Source organism: Heptranchias perlo, chromosome 2 (genome assembly GCF_035084215.1).
Source record: "Heptranchias perlo isolate sHepPer1 chromosome 2, sHepPer1.hap1, whole genome shotgun sequence".
Lineage (NCBI taxonomy): Eukaryota > Metazoa > Chordata > Chondrichthyes > Hexanchiformes > Hexanchidae > Heptranchias > Heptranchias perlo.
In genome coordinates, this window is record NC_090326.1 from 53,031,419 (window position 1) to 53,046,301 (window position 14,883).

Here is a 14,883-nt window from a genome sequence, read left to right on the forward strand (position 1 = left end):
AAAACCAAGCACTGAAGAAATAAGACAGATCAACAGGGCACAATCATCAACATCTGCGATTCCTTATTTCAGTACTGCTTCATCTTATACTTTTTTTTGATAGATTCCACAAGGCCGATATTGCTTCATATTTTTAAAAATAAATTCCATAAGGTTAATGCTGGTGCACATTGGCAGGGAGAAAATCATACAAATCTGTCTATGGGTGAAAAAAGCCTCGCCATTGTTTTCAATTAATCAATGAAGTACAGATTATCCCTACTGCTGCCTCTGCTTTAGTGTGCATGAATGTATTTAACAACCCCTTTACATTAAAGATCCGATTCAAGTAGAAGCACTTCTTTAATATATTGCTGCTGTGGAGACTGCCCCATTTATATTGTGAGCCACTTTCCACAGCACCAATGGCAAAAGTCCAACAATTTTGTGTGCACGGCTGTTCAAAAGTCACAAATCAGGACTTTCATTACTTTGTGCTAGAAACTTCCCACATGACCTGGCAAGGTCTGAACAGGTCAGCATTGTGAAAGTGCACTGCATATACCTGTACAACAAAAAAAAATGGTGATTGGTGCCAGTGTTTTTTGTTTTCAAATTCTGAAACCAAGGTGAAGGGCCATATCCCACAGTTGAAAAGAGACAAATAAAAGATGTGGTCAATCAGAAAATATTGATTAGGGGATGTAAAGCTTGGTTTTTAAAAGCCTGAAAATTGTATGAAGAAATAAAGATTGAGGGAGGTAAGGAGTTTTAGGGTCCTGGGAAAGAATGTGTTATAAAGTATAAGACTGAGTGATGATCCTTGGTTTCAATACGGGATCAGTGGGGAGGTAGGTCTGAGGATTTTTTTTATATTTGTTCTTGGGATGTGTGCGTCGCTGGCAAGGCCACCATTTATTGCCCATCCCTAATTGCCCTTGAGAAGGTGGTGGTGAGCCGCCTTCTTGAACCGCTGCAGTCCGTGTGGTTAAGGTTCTCCCACAGTGCTAATAGGTAGGGAGTTCCAGGATTTTGACCCAGCGATGATGAAGGAACAGCGATACATTTCCAAGTGAGGATGATGTGTGACTTGGAGGGAAACGTGCAGGTGGTGTTGTTCCCATGTACCTGCTGCTCTTGTCCTTCTAGGCGGTAAAGGTCGCGGGTTTGGGAGGTGCTGTCGAAGAAGCCTTGGCGAGTTACTGCAGTGCATCCTGTGGATGGTACACACTGCAACCACTGTGGGCCGGGGGTGAAGGGAGTGAATGTTTAGGGTGGTGGATGGGTTGCCAATCAAGCTGGCTGCTTTGTCCTGGTTAGTGTCGAGCTTCTTGAGTGTTGTTGGAGCTGCACTCATCCAGGCAAGTGGAGAGTATTCCATCACACTCCTGACTTGTGCCTTGTAGATGGTGGAAAGGCTTTGGGGAGTCAGGAGGTGAGTCATTCACCGCAGAATACCCAGCCTCTGACCTGCTCTTGTAGCCACAATATTTATGGGTTGGTCCAGTTAAGTTTCTGGTCAATGGTGACACCCAGGATGTTGATGGAGGGGAATTTGGTGATGGTAATGCCATTGAATGTCAAGGGGAGGTGGTTAGACTCTCTTGTTGGAGATGGTCATTGCCTGGCATTTGTCTGGCGCCAATGTTACTTGCCACTTGTCAGCTCAAGCCTGGATGTTGTCCAGGTCTTGCTGCATGCGGGCACATCAGCAAACATCCCCATTTCTGACTTTATGATGGAGGGAAGGTCATTGATGAAGCAGCTGAAGATGGTTTGGCCTAGGACACTGCCCTGAGGAACTCCTGAAGCAATGTCCTGGGGCTGAGATGATTGACCTCCAACAACCACTACCATCTTCCTTTGTGCTAGGTATGATTCCAGCCACTGGAGAGTTTTCCCCCTGATTCCCATTGACTTCAATTTTACTCGGGCTCCTTGGTGCCACACTCGGTCAAATGCTGCCTTGATGTCAAGGGCAGTCACTCTCACCTCACCTCTGGAATTCAGCTTTTTGTCCATGTTTGGACCAAGGCTATAATGAGGTCTGGAGCTGAGTGGTCCTGGCAGAACCCAAACTGAGCATCGGTGAGCAGTTATTGGTGAGTAAGTGCCGCTTGATAGCACTGTCGACGACACCTTCCATCACTTTGCTGATGATTGAGAGTAAACTGATGGGGCTGGAATTGTCCGGATTGGATTTGTCCTGCTTTTTATGGACTGCTTTTGTGAATATAGGATCTGGTGTTTAGAAGAACAAGAGAGAAAATTTTAAAGGAAGATTCACCATAGATGATCATCAATAAAATTGAAAACGACAAGAAAAGTTGTGGTAGAGAGAGAAGTTGGCGACTAAAGATGGAATAGCAATTGCCTATCAGACAGTCCTTTTATTATCAGGAATGAAAGAGCATCTCCAGAAATGGGAGTAGTAATCAAGTCTTGCATAACACTTGTACTTAAGAGCTACGAGTTGTTGACCGGAAAATACATGTTTTGATATAATTAGAGGAATGCAAAATTCTTGGAGACAACTTTAACAATGGAGATGTGGGAGTTCCAATTGAGGTCAAAGCAGGTAGTGAGTTCAAAAATGTGAATAGATGAAGAACTCAAAACTCTGCTGCCCATACCCTAAGCCATGTCAAGTCCCGCTCATTAATCACCTCTGTGTTCGCTGACCTACATTGTCTCCCGAACCACCAATGCCTCAAATTTAAAATTCTCATCTTCGTGTTGAAACTCCTCCATGGCCTCGCCCATGCCTATCTCTGTAACACCCTCCTGCACTACAAACCTCAAGAACTTTGCATTCTCTAACTCTAGCCTCTTATGCAACTCCTACTCTCTTACTTTGTCCTACCATTGGTGGCCATGCCTTCAGCTGTTTAGGCCTTAATCACTGGAATTCCCTCCAGCTCTCTCTCCCCCCTTAACACCTTCCTTAAAACTTAACTCTTGGACCAAGCATTTAGTCGCCCCTCTTAATAGCACCTTCTTTGGCTTGGTGTCAATTTTGACCTGATCACATTCCTGTGAAGTGCCTTTGCATGTTTTCCTATGTTAAAGGTGCTATATAAATGCAAGTTGACTTTGTTATTGTTGTTGAATTACCAGTTATTGACAGTATCTGGTAGTAACTGTTGGTTTGACTTTCAAAAGACATGAAGAAACTATGTCCTTTGGAGAAATCAAAGGAACAAGAGTTTCTTTGCCCATTGAAGAACAAGAGCCATTGCACAATGAGAAGAGTGGAGATGTGGGCTCAGTGGTCGTGTAATTTCAGAAAACTGTGGAATGGCAGTTCTACCTCTGGAGGAGCAGGGAAAAAAAAACTCTTAAGAGGTTCCTCCACTCCTCGGAGGCAATACCTCAAGTGATGTAAGCAGAACATTCATGATTGATGTGTGAATTAAATTCCCTGAACATCTGTACACTATAGCGGCAATTATAATGGCAATTTCCTGGTTAGTGCCTTGGTCAGACCCCATCTGGAGTATTACATTCAGTTCTGGGCACCGCACCTCAGGAAGGATATATTGACCTTTGAAGGGGTGCAGCGCAGATTCATCAAAATGATACCGGGGATTAAAGAGTTAAATTATGAGGCCATGTTGCATAAACTTGGCTTGTATTCTCATGAGTAGAGAAGATTGAGGGGTGATCTAATTGAGGTGCTTAAAATAAAAAAAGGATTTCATACTGGCCGTACAAACAGGTGGAACCACCCCTCATCTCATGAACTTTGGTGGGGTCCGTGGCAGAGGTCCATGGCAGGCTCATCTTACCACATGTACTGAGGTGCGCCGCCTCTGCAGATTTACAGGGCCGTGATATATAATACATGCACTGTTTATTATTTGACATCATTTGGTGGGAAATTAGTCATCTTATTGTTCAATGGGGTTGCTCCACTGAAGTTGTAGTTAGATTGTAAGGCACTTTGTTAAGACATTGAAGAGGAAGCTTTACTTTGCATCTACTTCACATGAGACCTAATCTGCTCAATATTTGCAAAGGATCCCAAATGTGGAAAAGAATTCTGATTTCTAGCATTGGCATCCATCATCTTGCTCAACACAAAAATTTTCATTCCCCCAGAAATGTAAATTTAAAAAGAAAATGAATAAAATCATTCTTTGATCACCAGATAAGCCAATTCTAATACTTGGAATTTATTGGCTTATCGTTTCAAAAACTTTGTTAAATTAAAGGAACTTGACGTAGAATTTCATGCCCCTGCACCTGGGCGTATTAGATAACTTGAGTGCAGTGTATAGAGGCAAACTGTCCAATTTTCCTCTATATAGTGCATCCAGGCGATCCAAAGCACTAAAGTACAATAACAGGAAAATATGGTCCCTACATCTTTTCATTATTAATGCTGTACCTGATTGTGAAGTCAAGTAAAGCAGGGAAGTTAGAAAGTCCTATATAGAATCCTAACTGGCAACTGATTCATTCAAAGTTGATTAGGCAATCACGGAATATTCTCTTTCCTCATTATAGCTGTGCATTCATTTATTGTTATTGATGCCACTGTCTTTCTATGAAATTATATTTCATTGTTTTACAGGCAACCCTGACCTAGTTAACAAAGTCCCTGTGACCATTCAGGTTTTAGACGTTAATGAATATGCACCAGAATTCTCAGTGCCTTACGAGACCATGATGTGTGAAAATGCCAAGACTGGCCAGGTACAGTATCAATTGTATTAAAAAATTGTTAAGAGACCATATACTGTTTTTGTTATTTTGCTTAGATGTACCGGTTATAAATGAGACATGGGTTGGAAATTTCCTCGGAGCAGCTGCCTCTCCACTGCCATAACTTCACCAGAAGTGTGGGGGAAACCTTGCTTTCATGCGTAAACAGGATTTCCGCCACACTTCCGGTGAAGTTATGATGGTGGAATGGCAGCAGCTTCAAGGACGTTCCAGGCCATGATGTTAATAAGTAGCACCACATAAGGCTGCGTCCATCTATGATATAGTAAAAATCTGACTTCTGCCCTCCATACATTTCTTCTCTGCATAATTTGGCTTCCTGATGTCACGTTTTTGTCAAACTTTTTGTGTTAACTTTTCCATTATAAACTCGTATGTCCACTACATTTATAATGGGAAATTAATTAATCTTTTTGATTGCACCATCCGGCCACTGGGTTCCTACAATTCAAAATAATTTCTAATGTCTAAAATAAGGGTTTAATCAAAATTTTAAAAATACATATTTCACAATAACATGACTAAATTTGTCCATTGAATTGTCTTTTGTGTCTTTGAATGGTTTCATTTAAATTTTACTTGATGGTTTAAGCCTCTCCCAGAAGTCTGGGCTTGAGGTTGATACTTTTTCATCACACGTGTGACTCTGTGAACTGAATTTGGATTATGCAATTTGAGCGGCTGCAATGTACTTAATTTTCCAGGGTGCATCAATACTGTTCAGTCAGGTCTATTGAGGAATATTTTTTCATTAGCCTCTAGCAGTTTTTGCTCAAATGTTTTTCAAAATTATTTGAAGAAAAACTAAAGGACAAATTTGAAAAGCTTTATTAAGGGATAATTTATATTGAGTTTCTTTTGGACAGAGAGGTGCTATATGTGTATGAGAGAGAGAAAGAGAAAGAAAATGAGAATGTTCTGAACACACAACTTTGTTTTGTGTCTATAAACTTGAAAAAGTGAAGGAAAAGGTGAGAGACTGAAAGCAAGAGGCAAGAGTCAGGGAGAGAGAGAGCTGGAGCAAGAGAGAGAATGAGAGATTGGGGCCAGGGAGAGAGAAATGGAGCAAAAGACTAGGAGCAGGGAGAGAGAAGGACTTAAGCCCTGACATTTACGGGGAGGCGGGGAGGGAGCAGGGGCACGTGTTTCCAGGGGAAACCTGGAAATGCTGGGAACGCAGAGGTGCTGCCGAATTTAATGGCAGGACCTTATTTTCATTTTTTTGACTCCGTTTCCCGCCCTGCAGCCGGCCAGATAGAGAGGGAAAGCCAGTGGTAGAAGGCAGCAGCTTTAAAACCTGGCCAGCCAGCGTTAAATTCAAATGGCTGAAAAATCTGAGGAACGGGGCCTCATTAACATATTCTAATGACGGACCCGCCTCTCCAGAACAGCTTAATTGGACGCCTCCAAACCTGCCTCGGTTAAAATGAAAATAGGTGCATTCGCTGTGGGTTGGGGTCAGGTTTTGTATATTTGCCGATTTAACCCGCCCATCATGGGGGAGCTAAAATTCCCTCCTAGTGTCAGAAAGAGGTGATTTGAAGGGAGAAGGGGTACACCCTTCTTCATGTAGTGTTACTTCTCTTTACAAACAAAACAGCAGCTGAATTTTGAAGCCGACTAATTACCTCACCAGTGTTTTGTTGACAGAAAAGGTGAACTCTGGATGATTTTAACTTTTGGCTGTGGTGGAAAGCGGGCGGTGGCAGATTGACCTCCCGTTATTCACCCTGCCTGATTTTCCTTTCCAGTGAAGGCAATAGTCGATGTGTTATTGTCCGTTTTCCACCACCACAGAAAGTTAAAATCAGCCCTAAATATTCTGATTTCTGACACATATGAGACAGAGGGAGAGAGACAGAGAGACACAGGTAGAGAGAAAGGCAGTTTTCTTCCTCATTCTAATCTGATTAATTTTTAAAGTTGAATTTTGAAAACAAACAAAGCATCTTTGGGGGAAAGTAGGAAGGTATGGTACGAGGGGGAGCAGAAGATGGAAGCTAGTTGAGGATGTGGGGACCTCTGACCTCTCATCACCTGCCACTTGTGGGAGTGAGGAAATAGATGGAGGGTTAAGGGTGAGGGAGATGGAGGGTTAAGGGTGAGGGGAGTGACAGCAAAGCAAAGGGCAGTGGAGAATAGAGATTAAGTGGGTAGTTCAAAGGGGAAGAAGTATGAGTAATGATGGGAATGAGGGTTTGGTCAGAAGGGGAATGAGTAGTGGGAAGATGAAGGGGTAGGTGACATAATGGCAGTGACAGAGTGGGGGAAAACATGAATAGTTGAGGGAGGAAAAGGGAAGGGTGTCATTTAGGGTCACATATTCCTCGCACCTCTTGCTCCCAAATGCAGCCTGCAGCTGCTGGTAGCTCCTCTTCCAACCGCACCATGCCATACCTCCCAGCACCTCCTGCCCAAAAGAAAAGAACAAGGCAGAAAGAGAAGCAGAAGAGGAGAGGGAGAGGATCTAATAGAAGAGTTAATGGGAAAGGAGCAGAAGAGAAGAGAAAGTGAGAAACAGAAACAGGGGAGGAAAAAGAGCAAATGAACACAGCAGAGACAGGTAAGAAAGAGACCACGGGAGGTACTTTTCTCTGCTGTTCCACTAACCACTCCTTCCCTGCACACAAATGTCAATGTGAGGGTGGGAGTAGATTCCTGATGGAGGGTCAAGGCCTTGTATGGGTCAGGACTGGGATGAATATGGAGGGGTAGACAGAAGTCCCGCCTGCCCAAACTCTGCCCCAAAGAGAATTCCTCCTCACATGTCCGACTTACCATGGAAACTGCCAAATTAAATCAACTGCCAAATTAAATGCTTATTCATTAAACTTTGGTACAATTCCGAAGGTCTTTTTCATTATCCATATGTGACATTACATATGTTTTAAGAAATTTTCACTTTTTCTTGAATTATCTACCATTTTGTGAGAGTGACTATGACAGTACATTGCGATTTTCCTCAAAGTATCAGTTAAAATCCTGATGTCACTAACATGGTGAAGTTGTACTGTGTGGAAAGTATCATGAAAATGAACTATTGTGTATGTATGAAGTTCCTCTGCCTGATATTTGAATAAATATATAAACAATTTAAAATTTAAAATGGGTTAATACCGTCATTAAAAGGTGGTAATTCATACAAGTGTATTATCACATTGGTATGCTACTATCACACAGCTCAATTTCACTTCAAAACTCTTCAATGGAATCTGTTTTCGGTCACTTTGATATTTCTTCATATAAATATTTAATATTAATGTTAGACAACAACAACTTATGATCTGATACATAGTTGCAATCCCAACTGATCACAGTAGACTCCATCTCTGATACTTCTGTCCAGCTAACATCCTAAAACCATTATGGACCCTCACTATAACTTGTTGTGGTGAGACTACCATATTGAAAATCCAGACTGTGTCATATTTCATATTGTGATATGCACCTCACTATTATTGACAAAAGTGGGTAGTCTCCAAGTATTGAGTTACAACAAACATGGAGTGTACAGTATGTCTATAGCACAGTATGTCTGATTTTTCATGGATGTGGAAAATAAACAGAAATGCACCTCAAAATTATATTTCCAGTTTTGAAACACTAGACCGACAACTACCACTGTCATATCAAGTGAGAAGTACGAAGAGGACTTCGAAACATATTGTGAATCCTGCCACTAGATGGTGCTCTGGGCTGATAAGGATCTATTTTTGGAGTTGTGTTTGGTCATAAACAAGGGTATTGTTCTTTTGAGATTATAAATTGTGTGACAACTGCGATGGCCGAGGCTAGTGATGATCACAGTCATTGTCTAAACCAAATCCTGTGGCTGCCTAAAGTCTGGAAGATGTGCAGTCACTCTAAATTTTTTTTATCAAAATGTTTTTCCTCGGGACTTGCTAGCTTTACCAATGGTTTTGTGTCAGCGCATTTTCTGTACGTCAAAATTCTGTGCCATAGATATAGCTCGTTTAATTTTTTTTAGCTTTCAATACTTAGCTGCCATTTTTTGACCATGACTAAGGAGAAACTAACCTTGCCAGTGCTCATGATAGTTTGCCCCAATTTTCCCTAAAGTCCTTGTTACTGATGCCATGCATAGCTTTATATTTTAGTTCACCTGGATATGCACCAAAGTAATTGGCAGCAAGCAGATAAAATTGGTTTCAGAAAATCTGTTATAAAGAGTAAGCTCTGTGCACTATTGAATACTTACAGGAAACTCTGAAAAATTATCAGTAGTAGGAATTTGACCTCTTGAATGTTCATGGTCACTTGAGTCATTAGGGAATGACATTGCCCCGTTCTTGGCTAGGGAACCCCATAGAAACAAAAATTGACTAGAATATCCGGACATCATTTGGCCGTGTCAACAGTGAAATTCCTCCTGTTAGTAATTCCACCAAGTAAATTGGTATGAGCCTATGTGCAGTTATCGACAGGAGGAATTTTACCCCCTTAGGGACAAAGGGATAGACCGAGTAATTATAGGCCAGTCAGCCTGACCTCGGTGGTGGGCAAATTATTGGAAACAATTCTGAGGGACAGTATTAGTCGTCATTTGGAAAGGCACAGATTAATCAAGGACAGTCAGCATGGATTTGTTAAGGGAAGGTCATGTCTGACACCTTGATTGAATTTTTTGAGGAGGTAACAAGGAGGGTCAATAACGGTAGCGTGTTTGATGTCATCTACATGGATTTTAGCAAGGCTTTTGACAAGGTCCCACATGGCAGACTGGTCAGAAAAGTAAAAGCCCATGGAATCCAAGGGAAAGTGGCAAGTTGGATCCAAAATTAGTTCAGTAGCAGAAGCAAAGGGTAATTAATGGTCGACGGGTGTTTTTGTGACTGGAAGGCTGTTTCTAGTGGGATTCTGCAGGGCTCAGTACTAGGTCCCTTGGTTTTTGTGGTATATATCAATGATTTAGACTTAAATGTAGGAGGCACGATTAAGAAGTTTGCAGATGATTCAAAAACTGGCCGTGTGGTTGATAGTGAGGAGGAAAGCTAAAGACTGCAGGAAGATATCAATGGACTGGTCAGGTGAGCAGAAAGTGGTAAATGGAATTCAATCTGGAGAAGTGTGAGGTAGTTCATTTAGGGAGGGCAAACAAGGCAAGGGAATACAAAATAAATGGGAGATACTGAAAGTTGGAGAGGAACAGAGGGACCTTGGAGTGCATGTCCACAGATCCCTGAAGGTAGCATGACATGTAGATAAGGTGGTTAAGGTGGCATATGGGATACTTTCCTTTATTAGCAAAGGCTTAGAATATAAGAGAAGGGAGGTTATGCTAGAACTGTATAAAACACTAGTTAGGCCACAGCTGGAGTATTGCATACAGCCTCTGGTCATCACATTACAGGAAAGATGTGATTGCACTAGAGAGGGTACAGAGGAGATTTACAAGGATGTTCCCAGGACTGGAGAATTTTAGCTATGAGGAAAGATTGGATAGGCTGGGGTTGTTTTCTTTGGAACAGAGGAGGCTGAGGGGAGATTTAATTGAGGTGTATAAAATTATGAGGGGCCTAGATACAGTGGATAGGAAGGACCTATGTCCCTTAGTAGGGAGGTCAATAATCAGGGGGCATAGATTTAAAGTGATTGGTAGAAGGATTGGAGGGGAGCTGAGGAGAATTTTTTTCACCCAGAGAGTGGTAGGGGTCTGGAACTCACTGCCTGAAAGGGGCAGAAACCCTCATCACATTTAAAAAGTACTTGGATGTGCACTTGAAGTGCTGCGAGCTACAGAGCTATGGACCAAGTGCTGGAAAGTGGGATTAGGCTGGATAGCTCTTTTTTGGCTGGCATAGACACGATGGGCCGAATGGTCTCCTTTTGTGCTTTAAATTTCTATGATTCTATGATCCTATAATTAGTTACTCAATGTATTTTTTCTAAGTCTCCTGCAAACCACAGATGGTAACTACTTTTAAGAGGTCATTCACTAATGCATCTGCAGTGATTTCAGTGGCATTGACATTTACAAATGTCTTTCTTTCAGGCTTGAAAAGCGTCTGAATGATAGAACAGTACAATGGGTATTTTTGGGAGGGAGAGATTGACTCATGAGGAATAAAAACTATGAGGATAAAAAACTAATTGGGACAAAAAATAAACTAGGCATTCACACTGAAAGAAATATCAAGAACTTAGTTAATGCCTTGATTGATGGTGTCATCCTCACTTGTGAAGGTTATCTGGCCATTTTGAAACTTAAAGGTTGGATGTTCTGCAAAAAGTATTAATTTTGAATGATGGACAAGTGTGAAAAGGTTGAGAAATTGTGATGTAGGTTTATATCAAGTATATTAATAGGTTAATAGATTCAGAATATTAACGAAGAACTACAGTAGACAGATCTTCATCACCAGAAAGGCTTCTATTGCAGTGCCTTTAATTAAAAAGTATGCATCTGGAACTTTCCTGGTGCTTCTCCTGATCTCCTGCTGTAACTTCAGTGAGAGATTTGCAGAAATCCTAGAGAAACGGCCATTTATTTTCACTTGCGTTAATGTGGAGCCAGGAGGATAGTCACTAGTTGGTTGTCAGGCAACTGACATGTGCGAGTTTGAGCCCACACTAGCTGCACAGCAGGTACCTGGAGCTCTTCATGAGCAGCATAGCGTACAGCACAACTCACTATAAGATGAACTGGTACTTTGTTGCTATCCCCTTCACCAATATATTGATAGACAACATATCACTTTGAGCAGTGGTTCCATCAGTTGGAGGTGTAGTGCCTCAGAAGCAGTTGTTTGCTCCCTGCAACCAAATCATGACAAACACTGAGCGCTGAATATATGACTGGACGTTCTCATACTTGGCATCCATGTACTGCCAGTCGGCAGATGTCATCCTGATCTCAGAGTTTCCTCATTGGCAATATGAGATAGAATTATAGAGTGATACAGCACAGAAAGAGGTCATTTGGCCCGTTGTGCCTGCTTTCAGCATTATGGATGTTGCTTAATAGGGCAGCTTGTGCCATGCCAGCTTGGTTTTCTCGGCGTCCAAGTCCGATGCCAAATACCAAGCTTACTCATCACCAACTGCTTAATCCAGGTCTTTATGTGAGGGGTACCTGCCTTGAGGCTGACTATCCCTCCAGGGCACTCAGTGACAGGTAAGATAGAGCCCTCCCTCCCTACAGTCAAATCCTTTTTATTTTGCTACCAATTCTCCTCACAGCTTGGTCGTGAATCTTGCATATGAGCAGGAGGAAGCCCTGCTGCTACTTGCCAGACATTCTGAACCATGAAAAAGAACTGTTTTATAAGCTACGAGCTTAACCTGTATCGGATTTTGTGGTCTCTGAAGAAAGATGAGAAAAACAAAATGGCCATCATCTCTCCCCAAGTACAATCTCACAGTACTGTGTCCAAATGAAGTTTGCAATCCCCCAGTATCCTCAGGTACTAATATGAATCGACAATCGGAATAGCTTCCAAAAAATACCTTCAAGGTCTCCTCTTAAGTTGTGTAAGGCCATAATACAGCAAAGGCTATGGGCCCCGACAACATCCCGGCTGTAGTGCTGTAGTGCTAGCTGCGCCTCTAGCCAAGCTGTTCCAGTACAGCTACAACACTGGCATCTACCAGACAATGTGGAAAATTGCCCAGGTATGTCCTGTCCACAAAAAGCAGGACAAATCCAATCCGACCAATTATCGCCCCATCAGTCTACTCTCAATCATCAGCAAAGTGATGGAAGGTGTCGTCGACAGTGCTATCAAGCGGCACTTACTCACCATTAACCTGCTCACTGATGCTCAGTTTGGGTTCCGCCAGGACCACTCGGCGCCAGACCTCATTACAGCCTTGGTCCAAACATGGACAAAAGAGCTGAATTCCAGAGGTGAGGTGAGAGTGACTGCCCTTGACATCAAGGCAGCATTTGACCGAGTGTGGCACCAAGGAGCCCGAGTAAAATTGAAGTCAATGGGAATCAGGGGGAAAACTCTTCAGTGGCTGGAGTCATACCTAGCACAAAGGAAGATGGTTGTGGTTGTTGGAGGCCAATCATCTCAGCCCCAGGGCATTGCTGCAGGAGTTCCTCAGGGCAATGTCATAGGCCCAACCATCTTCAGCTGCTTCTTCAATGACCTTCCCTCCATCATAAGGTCAGAAATGGGGATGTTCGCTGATGATTGCACAGTGTTCAGTTCCATTCGCAACTCCTCAGATAATGAAGCAGTCCGAGCCCGCATGCAGCAAGACCTGGACAACATCCAGGCTTGGGCTGATAAGTGGCAAGTAACATTTGCGCCAGACAAGTGCCAGGCAATGACCATCTCCAACAAGAGAGAGTCTAACCACCTCCCCTTGACATTCAACGGCATTACCATCGCCGAATCCCCCACCATCAACATTCCGGGGGTCACCATTGACCAGAAATTTAACTGGACCAGCCACATAAGTACTGTGGCTACAAGAGCAGGTCGGAGGCTGGGTGTTCTGCGGCGAGTGACTCACCTCCTGACTCCCCAAAGCCTTTCCACCATCTACAAGGCACAAGTCAGGAGTGTGTTGGAATACTCTCCACTTGCCTGGATGAGTGCAGCTCCAACAACACTCAAGAAGCTCGACACCATCCAGGACAAAGCAGCCCGCTTGATTGGCACCCCATCCACCACCCTAAACATTCATTCCCTTCACCACCGACGCACTGTGGCTGCAGTGTGTACCATCCACAGGATGCACTGCAGCAACTCGCAAAGGCTTCTTCGACAGCACCTCCCAAACCCGCGACCTCTACCACCTAGAAGAACAAGAGCAGCAGGCACATGGGAACACCACCTGCACGTTCCCCTCCAAGTCACACACCATCCCGACTTGGAAATATATCGCCGTTCCTTCATCGTCGCTGGGTCAAAATCCTGGAACTCCCTTCCTAACAGCACTGTGGGAGAACCTTCACCACACGGACTGCAGCGGTTTAAGAAGGCGGCTCACCACTACCTTCTCAAGGGCAATTAGGGATGGGCAATAAATGCCGGCCTCACCAGTGACGCCCACATCCCGTGAACGAAAAAAATATTACAATTGGGGGTATCCACTACCATATCACGCAGGGTAGACCATTGTTCAAGATGGCAAGTGCAGTGCACTAGATTCCTTCTGCCAGCAACGCAAAATTATCTGTGAAAAAGAGTGCTAAAATATTCTCAGAAATTTGTTGCCATCAGAACAGAGCATTTACTGGACTGAAGAAGACTGGTGGCAATTGCCAAGATCCAGAAAAAAAAGAGTCCTCAGTCTTAAAAAAAAATCCAGCAAGTTTAGCTTGTGGTTGTTACCAGCTGGGGGAGACCCGTGCATCAGGAGTCAGTGACGCAGCAACGTAAAAGCAGATTAAGGGTTAACGCTCCACTCTGATGAGATAAGATTAGTTCAAACTGCACAAAATGCAATGCACCAAAATGTTGTAAGCAGGCTGTTAATGGTTTGTATAAATATGCTATCATATTTACATTTTATTGCGTTCTGACATTTTTATGTTTAAGCTTCTCTTTATTTCAGCTTTCTTGGTGTCAAAACCCTTCAGTTTAGAGTCTTCAGACAGATAAACCTTCAAAACCTTGACAACATTGCAGAGGCGTTCAGAAAGTTTTGACTATTCAATCAGGTGCCTGTTCTTATGTGCACGGAAACAGTAGGGTGCAGCTTCTATTTGTTGCTTGAGAGTGAAAGATGTTTTTTTGAAGTTTATACAGAATTAACATAATGTGTTAATAGTCATTTTCCCTTCATTTCTCCTTGCTGTGATCTTTTCAGATAATTATGACTATCAGCGCTGAGGACAAAGACAAGCCACCCACTGAGCCACAATTTCACTTCAGACTGTCACCTGAGGCTGCCGCAAACCCAAATTTCACAATTCATGACAATGGAAGTAAGAGCTGTTGCACTTTTTTTTCTCTCCTCAAAAATGACGGGCTATTTCCCACAGAATTTTCTTCAAACTAGTTTTTTTCATGCGCAATCTTTGTTGCAGATATTTTTAAATCCGTTGTGTGTCGTGTATTTGACTGGTGAAAGCAACACAAATGACGATGCTTTCAAATCAGTGACAACCTTTATTTGAATAATCAGCCTCACTACAATTTGATTCCCATGTTGTATTTTGAAGATTCAGATCCATGCAAAATTTCTACTTTGTTTCCT

The 14,883-nt window shown here is 42.7% G+C and overlaps 1 protein-coding gene across 1 annotated transcript in view; it reads left to right on the forward strand.

The window, feature by feature from the left end:
• LOC137339234 (cadherin-12-like) overlaps positions 1 to 14,883 on the forward strand; it is a 214,152-nt gene that overhangs the window by 189,203 nt on the left and 10,066 nt on the right. Inside the window, exons 9-10 of the mRNA XM_068001881.1 lie at positions 4,556 to 4,677; positions 14,494 to 14,611. Of these exons, the coding sequence (XP_067857982.1) occupies positions 4,556 to 4,677; positions 14,494 to 14,611 (240 nt within the window). The remainder of the gene's footprint in view (positions 1 to 4,555; positions 4,678 to 14,493; positions 14,612 to 14,883) is intronic.